The sequence below is a fragment of the Pseudorasbora parva genome, chromosome 10, assembly GCF_024679245.1.
Source record: "Pseudorasbora parva isolate DD20220531a chromosome 10, ASM2467924v1, whole genome shotgun sequence".
NCBI lineage: Eukaryota > Metazoa > Chordata > Actinopteri > Cypriniformes > Gobionidae > Pseudorasbora > Pseudorasbora parva.
The window spans coordinates 14,824,547-14,841,399 of NC_090181.1; the positions used below are offsets into that span (position 1 = coordinate 14,824,547).

The 16,853-nt window shown below is 36.4% G+C and overlaps 3 protein-coding genes across 3 annotated transcripts in view; 1 reads left to right on the plus strand and 2 right to left on the minus strand.

Moving 5' to 3' along the window:
* rpap1 (RNA polymerase II associated protein 1) overlaps positions 1-2,740 on the minus strand; it is a 42,712-nt gene extending 39,972 nt beyond the window's left edge. The window contains exon 1 of the mRNA XM_067455269.1: positions 2,646-2,740. The gene's annotated coding sequence lies outside the window, so the exon portion shown is untranslated. The remainder of the gene's footprint in view (positions 1-2,645) is intronic.
* A 358-nt stretch (positions 2,741-3,098) lies between these two features.
* heatr4 (HEAT repeat containing 4) lies at positions 3,099-9,735 on the plus strand. Its single transcript, XM_067454551.1, has 14 exons — positions 3,099-3,266; positions 3,479-4,008; positions 4,794-4,975; positions 5,115-5,297; positions 5,482-5,625; positions 6,208-6,384; positions 6,514-6,683; positions 7,111-7,215; positions 7,317-7,435; positions 7,506-7,686; positions 7,776-7,845; positions 7,921-8,110; positions 8,199-8,277; positions 9,516-9,735. The coding sequence occupies exons 2-14, from the start codon at positions 3,482-3,484 to the stop codon at positions 9,585-9,587; spliced, it is 2,199 nt and encodes a 732-aa protein (XP_067310652.1). The 5' UTR covers positions 3,099-3,266; positions 3,479-3,481; the 3' UTR covers positions 9,588-9,735.
* Positions 9,736-11,050: 1,315 nt separating this feature from the next.
* On the minus strand, positions 11,051-16,279 carry haus2 (HAUS augmin like complex subunit 2). Its single transcript, XM_067454552.1, has 7 exons — positions 16,175-16,279; positions 13,184-13,284; positions 13,002-13,097; positions 12,831-12,900; positions 12,587-12,719; positions 12,370-12,478; positions 11,051-11,410 (listed from the first exon to the last, which is right to left on the minus strand). The coding sequence occupies exons 2-7, from the start codon at positions 13,268-13,270 to the stop codon at positions 11,297-11,299; spliced, it is 609 nt and encodes a 202-aa protein (XP_067310653.1). The 5' UTR covers positions 13,271-13,284; positions 16,175-16,279; the 3' UTR covers positions 11,051-11,296.
* Between the last annotated feature and the right edge of the window lie 574 nt (positions 16,280-16,853).

Below are 16,853 nucleotides of genomic sequence, written 5' to 3' on the forward strand. Positions count from 1 at the left end.
AAGTTTTATATTTGTTTTTAATTTATTTTTAATTTTTAATTTGTTTTAATTTTTAGGTAATATTTATTGCTATTATTATTTGTATTTAATGATTTTCAAATGATATTACTGTCAGTGGTTTAAAATTTCTATCATATTATCAAAAAGTACATATATTCTTGTATATTTATATTTATAAGTATTTGTATATGTATATTCAACCGACCATCTCTTAAAGCTACACTGTGTGATATTTTCCCCCATCTAGCGGTAAAAAAGTTATATGACCATCCAGTGAACATTAGTTTCTGTTCCTCTCAATTCTGATTTCGTTTCAACTCCTACGGTGGCCGATTTAGTCCAAAATTATCATGCCAATCCCCCTCTTCACATTTGAGACGGTTCCATCGAGTGTTAAAACACGAAAGGCGAAGCTTGAATTTACTAGCCTGACGTGGTCATACTCAATTCTAGTCAGAATATGAGTCTGAAACTGCTCCATTGGGCTGTGATTATGAGGCGTGTTTCAACCGAACCAGGAAAGACATCAATTGGATAGACCTACAACCAATCAGAGCAACGAAGCGACGCATTGTCAAACGTCAACAGAGTCAAATGTCCGCATTTTTTTCCGTGGTTGTTTTATATGTCCAAGGGTTGAGCGAATATTATGTGATATATAGACCCATGAGTGTGAATTTTAGCAGGCAATCTTGCCAAAATAACACGCATTTTACCCCCCAAACACCATTTTTCCCCCGGAGAACCCCCCGAGAAGCTATTGTTTAGGGCTAGTAGTTGGCGGATTTTGTTGTAAAAACTTGGCAACCCTGTCTGCACGCGAGCTGGAATAAACAATCTTAGCCGGTGTTCTATAAAAATAAAAGAATTTATTGATACACAGAGTACTTACCCAACATGATCATCATCTTTGAGAGAAATTGTGATGGTGAATGCATATATAAAACAAGCTCTCCGTTTAGGATTCGAGTAAATATAATCCAAGCCCCTTTGATGACGTGCATGATTACGTTACTGTTTATCATCTGTCCGTCATCGTCTAAAGCCCGCCCTGATGATTTCATTGGTCCGAACAGTTTCTGTTCGGGGATAATTACTCCTCTATGGAGCGATGCCTGACCGAATTGCCCGACCTAAAAATGTTGTGGGCGGGGCTAAGTTCGGCTGGCATCCAGGCTATGAATTTACGGGTATGTCCCTCTTTGGCTAATGTACTTTCAAGATGTAGGGGCAACATGGCGACCAGCATTTGAACCCTCACCCGTATGTATTTTCAATGGCATATTATAAACTTACAAGAATACTTTATTACTTGAAAGAAGTACATACATTAATGAGCACATATATTTTTGAAATAATTAAGTGTTTTTAGCTAAGAATAAACTAAAAAAGTTACACAGTGTAGCTTTAAAGTAGAGACGAGCTGGGCGTTGCCAAAAGGGCGGGATGTGGGCAGAGCTTAGGTGACGCAATGGCTATAGATGGCAGATAAATGGCTATCCACCTGTCACTCAAAGTAACCATGCCCTTAATTATGCAGAACTTTAAGGCTTAATATAATGTAAACGAATGAGTTATAAAAAAAAATCACCCCCTCACAGTTGTCAAAATTAGCCATGTAGGCCAAAACCACAATTTGTACCAGGCTGTAAACATGTTTTTTTTTCTGCTGTAAAGTTGGAAATTTTAACATGGGGCTCAATAAGATTCTGCTCCCTTCTGGAGCCTGTCTCTAGTGGCCAGTCGATGAATTTCAGTTTACATTACTTCCGTATTGGCTTCAAGAGAGATTGAGGAAGGTTGCGGCTTGGTTATAACCATAGACTGTAAAAAAAATGGTTATAACACACAAACATACCGTAGTAGCATGTCGCCATCTACTGGCTTCTAAAGGCCCAAATGTGAATCATTAAATTAATCTTTTTGGTGCATGGATTCTAAATGTTTTACTGAAGAATCATCTCACCATCCATCCCATCCAACATTGTGCAGCTTCTGGTTGTGAAACAGAAGAAATTGGGATAACCTTTGACAGGTGAGAATGTATTTTTATGTACGTATTATAGGTATTTTTATTATGTATGTGGTTTGTGGTTTTTTATGTATTAACTCAAAATTACCGTTTTTTACTATGGTAATTTTTAATATTTTTTGGTACATTTTTACAGTTGTGTTAGTTGATGCCTTTGTCTTTTTGTATTGTGTTTAGCAAAATCCTCAGCTGAAGTCAACTGATATTTATACACAACTAACTAAGGTGATGGACGGGTTACGAACAGAGTGGTGCAGGTAACCGGTAGTTAGCATCATTTGTTGTTACCTCAACAAAAACCCATAGGATTGGATTATGCATGGAGTCTGTGATCCACAAAAGTGTGTACATGTTTTGTTCATCAATATATTCTAACAATAAACACAACTTTAATGAGTTTTGTTGCCAGCAGTCCTCGCAAGTAAAAACCTAAAGGTAACATAGGCCTAAGTTAGGCTATAAACGAACTACACCATGGTCGCTCGATTTCAACGGCATGACCACCACTAAGCTGACAGCTATTTCAGTTATCTAAAGCATGTTCCCAGAAAGTTTGTGTTAGAATAGTTTATAAGAGCACAATTATGAGCATGATGAGGCTGTATAAGCTTACCTCTTCGGCGTGATGACGTTTAATCTCCTTGACAGCCTCTAGTCTGGTTTAGTCAGTTGTAAGCATCCACATTTTTACAGCTTAATAATTCATGAGTGGGGTAATACTTATGAATTTTATGTCATAGGATAAAATGTGAAAGTGTCTTACTTGTGTTCACCACAGACATTATTTCAGCCATTTAACCAAAAAAATAAATAAATAAATAATACATTGACTTTAGGATGATGTAACCGAAAGTGCTAAAATACTAACGCCTTCCGTGTTTTGGCCTGCAAAGTGATGATATCTGATATATGTGATACACCTGCACGCGTCCTGAAAAACATCCGCCAATGCGGGGTCTATGTTGCTACCTATTTATATGACCCAATCACTTCAAGGAGCTATGGCAGCGAAAACAAGCGCATTTCGTTGCTATGCCAACATTGGAGCTGCAAAAGCTGTAGTAACTTTACCTTTGTCAGCGACCTGCTTTTCTTGTTTTATCAAAAAGTAGTTTATCCTCCTTGAAAGTCGAAACGTTTGATATAAACTGCTTTGAAAAATAAATGTTATACAATTTCCAGTGTGTTCCCTGTGCTGTGATTCCAGCGGAGACGTGATTTGTGGAGTGTGGCGGTAGGTGGCTTTACATGTAGCCTACTGTCAGTGGCTACTGATTGATTTGTATTATTGTTTTCTTTATTTGTTTGGTTGATTTTATGTAGTAGTGTTTTACAACAGACTCCAGATTTATTTTAATAGCTAAAAAGGCTGTTTTTAAGCCAGTACGCTTTAAGAATCAAATAACGTTAATCAATTTCTATTTAATCTTTGTTTCCTTTTTTTAGACAATGTCCCATAAGGCCTCAAAGACAACCATGCATTTACAGCATGCAAACTGGAGACCTGAACACCATAGCAAGCGCAGAGAGGAGCGTCTTTACAAACAGTTTCTGAATAACACAAGCCAGCGCCTTTCGTTCTCTGAAGAAGTCATGTATGAGATGGGGGCCATTTCATACAGAACATTTGATTTTAGCTGGCTTTTCCATGCCACAGGCCCCTTAGCACCATGTACCAGATTAAAGAAAATAAAGAAGCATGGAAACAAAAACTGCACCATTAATCCTTTAACCCTAGAAGAAGGCAGAATTTCAGTACAGGCTCCTGCAGTGAACACCAAAGCATCTTTCATAAATCTTAGTGATCAAAGCAAGACGTGCGATGCGTTTAGAAAGACAAAACCGTTCAGGGTGTTGAATGTGCACTCCTGTCTAAAGGAATCTTATACAGAGGATTGCGAAGCCCAGAGCAGCGGGTGGCAGCAGGAGCTTGCACAAAATAAGACTAGTCATCTGTTGCTGAGGAAACAACACAGGTAATTCTGTCACAGACTCTTCTGCTTTTATCAAAATAGTTCTCTAAATAGGATGTCCACCCAGAAATGGAAATTCCGTCATTTACTATGTTGTTCCAAACTTGCACGACTCACCTTTTTTGTAGAATGAAAAAGAAGATATTCTGATGAATGTTGGTAACCAAACAGTTTCTTTTCCATTGTATTTTTGTCCATACAATGTAAGACAATGGGAACCGGTGGGAACCTTGGTTAACAACACTCTCTTAAAAATATCAGATGAGAATTTGAAACCCCATAAAGTGCATCCATCCATTATAAATCCACACTGCTCCGGGGGGCCAATAAAGGCTTTCTGAAGTGATTCGATGGGTTTGTGTAAGAAAAATATCTATATTTAAAACTTTGTATAATATCGAGCTTCCGCCAGACCATATTCGGTATTCAACTTATGAGCTTTTTCAACAGCTTTTTTTTTATCGGCGGTCTGGCAGAAATATTAACCTTTATTAACCCCCCGGAACCATGTCGGTTACTTTTATTATGGGTGGGTGTACTTTTTTGAGCTACAAATTTTGGGCTGCCATGCACTGCCAGCTTGGATTAGCTTGGATTTTTTTTTTTTATAACTCTGATTGTATTCATCTGAAAGAAGAATGCCACATACACCTAGGATGGCTTGAGGGTAAGTAAATCATCAGGCAATTTTCATTTTTAGGTAAACTATCCCTTTAATTCACACACTTTCTTAGTCACAAGCCACACTTCACACTTCTTCTTTTGTGTTGTCTGTCCTTATTTAACAGGACTCCAGGTTATGTGCTCTCTCCAGTGAGCATCAATTTGCAGAACCACTTAAATAAGACAGCGACGACTGTGCCCGTCAAGCACATTGAGATCCCACAGGCCCCTCGTCTGCAAGATATCCTGAATCCACTTGCCGGCAGCCACGTCACAGAGAACGTCTGTAAACAGGAGATCTTCTCAGGTAGACTTACATATGTTGAGTATTTACTTGCAGTTAAAGTACACTATTAGTGTTAAAAATGTCTTTGTGACATGGAGAGCTGAAAGGTTCATATATGTGGCTCTAAATATTTAGGTTACTACTGTCTTACATTTGGCAGGCAGAGCTGTAAATGCAGAACAGCGATGGGTGGATCAGCCCAGCAGAACTGACTATGCCATCAAGCGCCGTCTCAGGCCTCCTGACTTCAGCGGGAAGAATCCTGAGTTACCCAAACAATCTGTGGCCGAACTGTCCACTCTTCGCTACGCAGTTGACAAATGGAGGAGATCCTGCAACATCAGTAGGTGTTTTTGTGTTTATTATAAACCTGTATCAAGTAATACACTTACAAAAAATTATAGATGTGTTAGCCGCCCGTCATGCACACGGCTATAGACAATACAGTGTGTGTTTTATGAATTTGATTGTTTTTGCATTAATTGCTCTCATGGAAACACCTTTTGGAAAATTACTGTTTCATCTAGAGTTGCCCTTGCAGCGTGTGACCATCGAGGGCCTAAAAAGAGCTCTTAGTGACCCTAATTACACAGTGCGGCTGGAAGCCATCATAACCTGTGCATCAAGAGCAGTTAATGGACCCCAAGAAGAGCTTCACCTTGGCAAAGCAGGTTAATCTATCAACTAAAATCTTTCAGTTCATATAAAATGAAATAAAATAATGACAATTAATTAAAATGAAATAAAATAAGATAGCAAAATAAGTTAGCAAAAAAATAATACTTTGAATCAGCAAGGATGCAATTAAATTAATCAAAAGTGGCAGTAAAAAACTTGCTGTTCACCAAAGGTTTCCATAAAAATATTAAGCAGCACAACTGTTTTTTCAACATTGATAAAGATAAAAGCACCAAATCTTCTCATGGATCATGCGAAACTGAAGACTGGAGTAACGGCTGCTGAAAATTCAGCTTTACAACCACAGGAATAAATTATATTTGAAAATATATTCATGTAGAGTTGTTTTAAATAGTAAAATATTTCACAATATAATATTTACTGGATTTTTGATCACATTAATGCAGCATTGGTGAGCGTAAGAAAATTCTTTCAAAAACATTTAAAAATCTTACCAAACTTAAACTTCTGAATGGTGTTGTAATAGAACAAAATATGATATAATATTAAACCAGTTTAAGGCAATAATTAAATAATCTAAATAAGTGAACATTTTCTCATTTCTTTTTGCTCAGCTCAACATATTAGGAAATGGAAATTGAAGGTTGTACCGCAGGAGCTGCAGGCTCTCATTGTCTCAGCCCTTGAGGACCCAGTGAAGAGAGTTCAGATGGCTGCTGCGGTGTGCCTGTATGCCATGAGGACACCTAACCCAGCCGCTAGAGACATACTACGAAGCATGATAAAACAAGGTGCACTGAAGGAAAGATACCAGTACTTGAAACCTAAAAATGTCTATTAACAAACATTAATGCCACAAGTAAAGCAATCTGTCTTACTTAGATGTTGACTCAAAATGACCATCATATGTTATGACTCAGACCCCTCTGGCACAGGTGCAGACAGCTGGGTGGCGGCACAGTGCTTGGCGATAGACGGTGATGCAAGTCAAGCTGTCATACAGAGACTTCTGTCACAGCACTTCCTCAAAGAAGCTCCTTCAGACCAGGAGCAGTCTGTGATAATACTCTCCAACATCAGCAGCAAGACTGTGAGTGACTCTCACTGGTTTTTGCATAATTAAAAGATTATATCAGTTATGCATGCACTTTGAAACTAGGTGACTAATTCAACTAGTCTTGTTCAAGTGACATAACATGCAATATTTTAATGACCTGAAGCGGACGGCGCAAGTGCACTTAGTGCATGTTCGAATCCACTTTTGCTAGTTCAATGACGAAGAAAAAAAATATATATATTTCTTATTATCAATGCTGATGCTGCTTAATATTTTGTGGAAACCATGATGCATTTTCTTTTCATGTTCCTTTGATGACCACAAAGTTATATTACAAAAGAAAACAGAAATCTTTTGTTACATTATAAAGCTATTTACTGTCAGTTTTAAACTATTTAATGTGTCCTTGCTCAATAAATATTTCTTTCAAACTAACTTTTGCATGGTGTTTCCCATCCAGACACTAGTGCGCTCTCTTCTAGCAGAAGAGTTGAACAGCGCTAACTGGAGAACGCGAGTTCAGGCCTGTACTAGCATTGCACAGCTTAGAATTCAAATCAACAAGGTATCATAATTATTTCATTTAGGAAATTTCAGACACTTATGTCTGCATATCTAATACATCTATAATGATTGCTGAACATACTAAAGATGCTTTTCATGCAGGACCTGGGCAACAAACTGATACACATGATGTGGAATGACTGGAGCTGTGCTGTTCGTCATGCTGCAGTACTGGCTCTGAGTGAACTGAACGCGGCCAGAGAGATGCACAGTGAGCTGAGGTCACTATACCTAACAGACACATCAGAGCATTTATATTCAGTTCATTCTTAACAAACAATATCTCCACAGCGCGAAGCTGGAGGGGGGTCCAATCGCTTGGCGGCTGGAAGCACTAATCTTAATTGGTCAACTGAAAATAATGACACCCAAGATACTGCCCACTTTCCTGCGGTGCTTTAATGATGACTTTGTGACTGTGCGCAAACAAGCTTGCTTGACTGCAGCATCTTTAAAGATGGAAGACCAGGCGGTGAGCAAATGAAGCTGCTGTGGTAGCATGTGGGCAGTAAATTGTGTGAAAAGGGTTTACTCAAATGTCCACATAAAACATGTTCACAGGTCCTTGATCAGCTAATTAACCTGATGCAGAACGAGCCAATATGGGAGGTGAAAGTGGAAGCAATTAACGGTAAGCTTAAAAAGAATTGATCCTACGTTACTATTTTTATTGTTACACTAAATAAATCTTATTATATAAATGAAGCTTTAAAGAAAATAGGTTGGATGAACCCAGCTCTCCTGGAGTTGCTGATGTGGGCTTTACACCATGAGGAAGAGCCTAGTGTGCGCATCGCTGCCTGTGAGGCCCTGAGTGCTTTCGACGCAAAGGGCCCCGAGATACAACATTTCCTTCAAGAGCGTTATGCACTGGAGCCCAACTCTGAGGTGCAGAGGTGTGTGCTCATAGGACACTATCATTATCGGTAGTTGTGATTATAAAATTGTTTTCTAAAAGTTACTTTAATTGTATTTCTCACTAAGGCACATTAAAGATCTTCTGAAAAAGCATGGATACAGTCTGCTAGAAGATGAAAACAAGAGTCATGAGATTAAGCTCCAGGTAAGTATTCACGTTACCGTGGCTTCAGGCACAGAGCTACTGGTTTATTCAATGCATTTTCCTTCCAGAACAGTGATTTGTTCTCAACCTTTTTGACTCAATACAAAATGTTATAGTGTAATCAACACTTTTTCAACCAAAACCATATTGCATCTCACTGAGTGAATGCGCAATTATTTTTGAAAGAGTTTTGAATGTTACCATCTTTTAACCAAAACAAGCATTTACCCCCCTTTTTTTAATAAAAAAAATATTTGAAAAAAATAAAATGGTACAAAAACTACAGCAAAAACCAGTGTAATGCAAGAAATTTGAATATATAATTATAAAAACAATTATAACAACATAGTTACAACATAACTACCAGTCTATACTTTGATGGAATTCCTTTGAACTTATAGCTCATGACTGCTTTAAACTTACAGTTTAGTATAAAATTAAAAAACTACATTTATGAAAACTAAACATTCTTACTCAGAAAAAAAACAATATCAGTATTATATTGTTTTGCATAAACATTTACTTTCAGATGTAAACAGCCTGAATCTCTCTTTCATGCTACATTGGTTTAATAGGTGGCTGCAGCATCAAATGTGGACTACTTTTTTGAACACTCTTTCCTTTTTTTCAGACTATTTGGTCTGTACTTTTGATCTACAAACAGACGTTAATAAATGTTTTCATTTTATTTTGATTTCAGAATAATTGTGTGTATGCACGAGCATGTTTATAAACAAAATGCAGTTACAGTGGGAAGGGAAAACCTTTGTGTGAGTCTAGGAAAGAGCCTAAATGGATTTTATAGATATCATTTGAGACAAACCTAACTAACTAATAGATGTACACAATAAATAAATAGAAAATCTGCATAATTTCACATGTAAAGCCACAGTTAACTTTGAGCCTACACACCTGAATGCAAAATGGCTTACAGTTCTTTAAATGGTTATAGCTCATATTATATATATATATATATATATATGAAAAAAATAAATTAATATGTATTTTGAAGGTCTTAACATATTCAATTTTTTTTTTTTTTTTACTAAATACTATGGATTTTTTCATTTTTATTTATGCACCTCATCTGGGTCAAAACCGACCATATGAATGAATGGATTACTATATTAAATAATTTCTATAGTATAAAATGCTAATAAATATTTAATAAATTCAGAGCTGTAGATGTCTCATCTTAATTTTAAATGCAAGTTGCTCTTTTTCTGTTTTTTCTATAGGTGGAGCTGTTGTGCACAAAACACATCATTGCACAGAAAGTGCTCTTAATAGAAGAGATGGGAAAGCAGTAACAGCAGAAAGTATTGTGCTGAATTTATTGATTTGTCCTACTATATAAAATATTAAAAAGCCTGAACACTAAATCTAAACATTTGAGTTTTTCCAACTGCAAATCATCCACTGCAGTCACTGATGTTCAAGAAAACAGGCCACAAATGTCCAGAAATAGTAGTTCACTAAAAGTACACTGTAGTAAACAACTTTATACTGATAGTAATAATAATAATAATAATAATAATAATAATAGATTTTATTTATAATGCACTTTTCATTCCGAAGAATCTCAAAGTGCAACAGTGGTAAAGGTAAAAATTACAGAGTGGGCGAAAGAAGAATTTCCAAATACAAAGAGTAGGCAAAAAGTACCCGGATGCCCTTTGTTCTTCCAGTAAGAATCTGAAATGTGCATATTACATTTTAAATTTATGTAACAATTTCATAGCCTTCTTCAGAACAAAAATTAGTCAAATTCATTCATCCATCTCCGTTTTCTCCTCAACCTCTGTTCCAACTGCCGACCCGCAGTTTGGTATCTCAAGGCTATTCTGCTGCTTCCTAGAAGTTACTCAACTTGAGGTTGAGACTTGATCCCTTCCCTACAGCTCTGGTGAAAAAAAATATTCCATCAGTCCCCTCATCATCATGATAATAAACCAATCCCTTCAGTCTGGTTAGGTACCGTCTAACCTAACCTTTGAGGCCCACATTAAATATCTTTGCAAAACATATTTTTGGTACCTCAGGAATATAGCCAGACTCCGTCCCTCACTCACCCTTCATGATGCTGAGAACCGTGTTCATGCCTTTGTCTCCTCGAGACTGGATTATTGTAACAGTCTTCTCTTTGGGATTCCTAGCAAGAGCAACCAGAAACTCCAGCTCATACAAAACAGTACTGCTAGGATCATGATGAGAGTGCGTAAATATGAACACATCACACCAATTCTTCAGTCTCTACATTGGCTTCCTATTTCCGCTCGGATCGAGTATAAAGTTTTCCTTCTCACACATCAGTGCATCCATGGCAATGCTCCCGCCTACCTCAAAGAACTCATTACTCCATGGATCTCAGCACGTTCTCTTCGCTCCACAAACACTCATCGGCTCCATCCCCCTTGAATTAAGAAGCCACCACTGGGGACAGAGCCTTCTATGCAGCTGCTCCATGGCTGTGGAATGCCCATCCTGAACATCTGAGGGCTACACAAACTCATATTTTTAAAACGGGACTAAAAACGTACCTGTCTAGAAAGTCTTTCAATGTTTAAATAATTATTGTTATTTTTATTTGATTTATTTTCCTCTCTTTGTAGTACTTTGTATTTAAAATGTAAAGTGCTTTATAAATAAAATGTATTATACGATGGACGATAACTTTTCCATGAGACCACAGGAGAGGATTTGTGAATGGCAGTAAAACGACGTAACTGACGCTGGGAGGTCACATGATAATGACAATGTGGCGAGTGAAGAATGTCCAGATTTTATTCATACTACACATTCAAACTATACAGAACATACTTTTTTTTTAGCAGTCAGGAAGTAATTAATTATACAGAAAAAAAGACAATATTAATGCTTATATTTAGATGTATACAAAAAATACAAAATGTAAAAATCTATACTTGTCAAGGATTTTGTAATTTTTTTTTTTTTTTAATGATTACTGTCCACTGGTATTTGAACTAACAGTAGGTGATTTTTATTCTGAAATTCTTTATCAACTAGACATGTCTTTAATGTTGGTCTGTGAATGTCCTCGTCGCTTGAGAACTTGCTTGTACAGGTTCTCGACCTCAGTGACCTGAGCCAGCAGTTGAGTTCTGCCATTGTTCTGAACAGAAAACATATGGATTTAGATTAATATAAACATGACATGGTAAAGAACATCACATATAGACAGTGGCTTCAAAGTATAACACATATGAACATTTAACCACCATAGCTCTGTGTATTTTTAGTTCTAATGAGCACATGCCACATTCATGTTGATTTATTCATGAAAAAACATACTGTAGAGCAGGGGTCCCCAAAGTTTTTTCTGTAAGGGCCACATTATTGTTCCTTTTTTTAATGGGGGGGCCGGGACGGTCACAGAAAAATACATGGGCCAGAGTGATTATTATTGTGGAGTTTTTATTATGATTTTAAATGTATTTATTAATGCTTAGTTTATTATTTTTTTATGCACCATACAGATAAATTAGTATTACTTTACAAGAGATATACAGCCTTTTAAAAAAGCATAATTATCATAATAAAAATGTTTAATATCCATTACTAGGCTATTGCAATCAAAACATTTACTTACTTATGTATAGCCTATTGTTAATCAGTGTGAACTGTGGGCTTGCTTCTAGCTGGTGAGAAGTTCGATGTCAGGTTCCATTCCTGTCACAGCCAGTCTTAAAGTCTGATGCAAATGTTCATCAGTGAGTCTTGATCTCATCGGAGTTTTCATCAGTTTCATACGAGAAAAGGTTTGCTCACAGATACAGCAAGCTGAAATTTCTTGCTGGCTCGCGCACAGTTGCTCGATCACGATGAAACGTTATTGAATGTACGATTCTATTGGTGGGTGAATCTAACAAATAATTAAGCCACGCTATGTTAATATTTTAGTTAATAACTAAGGGAAATTGTAATAGTTAAGGAAACTAAGGGAAATTTTAGTTTGAAAGCCAACCTTTATAATCAAATACAGATATAAAATTGGCATTGTTCAGAGGGCCGGTCCAAATGTGGGGGTGGGCCGTAGTTTGGGGACCCCTGCTGTAGGATGTATACACTTACCAGATTACTCAGATAACTATCTGTGTTTGGAATTGCTCGAACAATCTCAATTTTCATTTCCAAGTTCTGAATAAACTCCACCACCATCCCCATGAGCTCTACCACATATCTGTACACAGATTTATATTACATTAAACAATCATCAATAATGTAAGTAAATATTTCAATACAAAAAGCATTAAAAACGAAACCGAAAAGCACATTAAAAGCCTCTGACCTGTGAAGATCAGCCTGAATGGGCAGGTTCTGCTGACACAGTGGCTTTGTGAGTCTCTCTCGCAGGATTGTCTGTTCTCGCAACACTTCCTGCAGGTGGGAAGTGAACTGTTGCAAGGAAGCAAACCTTTGACCTTACAGCAAAGCAAACTCATTAGAAAAAAAAGTCTTCTAGTATAGAGCTAGAGAATGCTTAAATTCCATGTTGAAATGTCAATGTGCACAATTCCGTTTCCAACACTTACTGAGGTAATGACTGTGAGTGACGTCTGCACCGTCTCTTTCCAGCTTCAGAAGCTCTAAATCCAAATTGGTCTAAAACAACATGAAGACAAATAGAAAATCTTTTCAGTTGTTTAGGGTTTCTTAATCAGAGAAGTCGTGACATTTTTTCATGGCTATAGTTTGTTTTCAACCTGATCAAGATCATGTCTAATTCTGCTGAGCTGCTCAGCTTCAATTAAAGACGAGGAGAAGATTTCTGAATCCTGTGGGAGAGCATCGAGCTCCTCCTATAAGATTCATAACACAAATACAAAACATTAACCACCAGAACATTCTATAATCAATGTCAAAAAATAATCTTCTCTTAGATTACCTGAGTCATAATGCCTGATGTCACACATCTGGCTAAAATCTTAGCAGCAGGTGTCACTGCGTATGTAACAGGGTCCCAGGGATTCATACGTGATTCCAGACCTGATGGCATTAAAACAAACAATAAAGCCTAATAAATCAAAGGGTTTATTCAGATACAGCATCTTCATGTCCCAGGAGTTAATTTTATTTATTAAAAAACTAGAATCCAACATTTTGTTATACAGGACATAGCATTTTGACCACCTTTCTAATATTATGTTGGTCCCACTTTTGCTGCCAAAAGCTCTAGACCCCTGAAGGTGTTGTTAGGGGAATAAGAGATTATGAACCAATACCAGTTGCAGGGCTCCAGATTAACATTTTTTACTAGGAGCAGTGGTCCCCAAATGAAAATTAAGGGCACAACCAGAAAATGTAGGGGCTCACACCGTCAATCAACATACTAATTTCAACTGTATTACTAATAAATACTCAAAGAATGACAAAATCTCAGCCAATAGCGTTTCAAGTATAAGATGTGACAGAGCATGTGATTTGTTGAATTCAGTGAACAAATATGCCTTTTACTGACCGAGATACTTTTGAGTCTCAATGAGAGATCTAGTTCATGAACGAATTGAATGAAATGGTGCATGTCGTTCATGAAGTTAACATAATAAACCAGTAGTTGAACGATACTGATAGCGAACAGGTAGAGGTTGGCTCGTGTAGATTGACATATTTGCAGCAAAGAAAGAAATGTACACTTTACCATTGTAATGAAAACAGTGTAATAACACAGACTGATGGTTAAATGATTACTGTACCAAGTATAAGCACTGTTTTTTGTTTGTATTATGTATGTTTGAACAGGTTTCTTATTTTAAATAAAATGACTTAATTACATCTGAGTCATGTACCTCTATAAAAACTGTAAAACAAATTAAAAAATGTGACAGTATTGGTTACCCCTTAACTGTCACCGTCCCGTATATGGGACGCCTACGTTTACTTCATTATATTTCACTTAAATCCTAATGTAATCATGACAAACTATATATTGTTGGAAAGGTCTAACACTCCTGAAGAGATACGTGTCCATTGTTTTATGATAAAAATTACATGATAACAGTAAAATAGTCATTTATGACGAGAGTGCCCCTCAAAAAAAAATTTTTTACATCATAACAGCAGTTGTAACCTTTAACTACTTTGTAATGAAAATCTTTTCTTATCTTGATAAAACACATAATTTCTTGACAAAACATATCATTTGAAAGGTCTGAGTCTCACTGTTCCATATTTGGTGACTATTTTATGATGGAAGTGATATTTGGACAGAAATTTACAGGACAATACATCAAATAAACAATCAATGGAAATTGAATGACACCCGGTGGCTATTTTTGGTATAGCGTCTAAACAAAATTTCATGGGGACTTCAATTTTTGTGATATCAACTTCAAATTTGGAACACAATTTGGTTAGACATATGGCTTTGATTTCATAGTAATTTTAGAGTAAACATTTTTTTGTAAAATATTTATTTTATATAAAATAAATAATATTTAGTACTGTATTTTTCATTTTCAATAAATGTAAACTTCCATAACTTTTCTATAATTTAATATTTTGAAATGCTTTCACTTCAGATAATCACTTCAATAATCTGCTGATTGTCATCTTTAAATCAAGACCAAACTTAAGTCTATATTCCAAAGCATTCATGAATTACAGCACTTTAAGTTTGGATAGTGCATTTTCATGACTATTCTCAAAAAGGGGGGTGACAGTTAAGGGGATATTATAGAATGAGTTGAGCTGTGTAGAATGAAGACCAAGAGCCGCGGACATCCTGACATACATACCCGGATACACCGTATCTTTGGCCGATATATTAAAGCCGATAAATAATGGATTATTTCCTTCAGCTGAGACACTTCAGATGTGCACTGTTCAACAATATGGTTTTAAATTGCTTGAAATATGATTAAAATCACTTCAAAAAGGAAAATACATTTAAAGCTACACTATATAACTTTAACAAATAACTTTTACGTCTGCTAGAGGGCACGTATTCAAAACAAAGGCATAGTTTGAGGCACTGCCCGAGTCCTAACCCGATTTCCACCAGCTGTGAGGTGAAGACCACATGTCCCAAGATTCTTTGCTCAAACTACGAGTAAAGCGTTTCTGCAGAATAAAACCGCAAACCGAGGGTAACGCAGATATAAAGCATTTGACAACTCCCCCAAACCCCCAGGTTCCTGGGTTAAAATATAAATTCTCACAATTTACAAATAATTGGAAACATTTGGAATACTGTAAGAACTCAACTGAACAAAATATATAACACTGGCCTGGTGGTTTTTGAATATTTTACTGCAAAAAATCCTACATATTGTACCTTTAATTGCAACGTGAAGCCCAAGTCTGTCATATACACTATATAAAATTATAATTAGGACATTACAAATGTGTTTTAATTGTGAGCCTTTTGTTTTTTTAATCATGCTTTAAAAAAATTGATTTAGATTTATCTGCCAATATATCGGTTATCAGCTTTCAAATATAAAGAATTATAGGTTATTGGTATTGGCCAAAATTATCATATAGGTGTATGCCTACTTTTTTTCCCTTTATTGTGATCTATATTAAAATAAAATTTCTTCAACAAGAAAATGTAGGCAGGGACTTGATTTAAGAAATTGATTGCATCATTCTCCTGCCCTTGTGCCAGTAAGCACATCATCAGCAGGGCACTTTTTTTTTTAATGTTGTGCACAACCGTGTATTATAAATAATGCAATATTCCATTAAAAAGTAAGAATTGTGTACTTTAGTTTCATGGTGACTTTAATTCTCAAAATGGGTCTGTGGTCCACTGATCTGGGTTTTTAACCTATGGTTTTAACTAACAATTAACGTTCAGTAATTTACTTTCATAGCTTGCTTTCAGTTGCTATTTTTCCACTTATATATTAATATAGATGTTGTATAGAAATATTACCTGTCGTTCTTTAATGCGATGTCCTCGATCTGTCTGATACTGGCAAATAAAACGTCTGTGTTGTTTCAATCTACCGCCTTGTAACTTTGAACACTAGCAGCACAGCTACGCACGCGTATAAGAAGCGTCAGCAGATTCACAAATACCCACAAAGAAGAAAAAGTGTGTACTTGTATTTGTGGCTTAAAACCTATGCTTAAAACATTTATAAATAAACTGCAAAAAAGTATAAATATATATGATTTACATATAACAGTTTTATATCCATGATTTAAATGATTTCAAAATTTGTCGAATCAGCAGAAATCTAAACAACGATAATATAATACGCCAGGCATTCCGTTGCTCTGATTGGTTGTAGGTCTGTGCAATAGAGGGAATGCATCGACGTCACTTTCCCGCCGTAACACACGCCCCCTCAGCCAGAAGAGCTGCTGCGTGACTGACTGGAGTTAATGGAAGAAAACACGAGTAGAGCAAACGACCCTTACAACTTACCAAAGATTCAGTGATACATGGATAATGATATTTAGCCAGGAATCGTTTTTCCTGACATTTTTAGGAGCCTCATTTCGACAAGAATGTTTATAACTGTCATTTATCACATTTTTCAAGTGAATCCCGCATGTATATGTGGATGGGTCAGAGTTTTGAAGCGTGTAGTGGTGGTAATATACTT

What these genes read in the sequence shown, in the direction of transcription:
- heatr4 (XM_067454551.1), top strand. Translation starts at nt 3,482, where the DNA reads ATGTCCCATAAGGCCTCAAAGACAACCATGCATTTACAGCATGCAAAC. An exon ending in GCTTCACCTTGGCAAAGCAG is followed by an intron (nt 5,626 to 6,207) that starts GTTAATCTATCA and finishes CTTTTTGCTCAG; the next exon opens with CTCAACATATTAGGAAATGG. An exon ending in ACGAAGCATGATAAAACAAG is followed by an intron (nt 6,385 to 6,513) that starts GTGCACTGAAGG and finishes GTTATGACTCAG; the next exon opens with ACCCCTCTGGCACAGGTGCA.
- haus2 (XM_067454552.1), bottom strand. Translation starts at nt 13,270, where the DNA reads ATGAATCCCTGGGACCCTGTTACATACGCAGTGACACCTGCTGCTAAG. An exon ending in CACTCACAGTCATTACCTCA is followed by an intron (nt 12,720 to 12,830) that starts GTAAGTGTTGGA and finishes CTTTGCTGTAAG; the next exon opens with GTCAAAGGTTTGCTTCCTTG. An exon ending in ATAGTTATCTGAGTAATCTG is followed by an intron (nt 11,411 to 12,369) that starts GTAAGTGTATAC and finishes TTTTCTGTTCAG; the next exon opens with AACAATGGCAGAACTCAACT.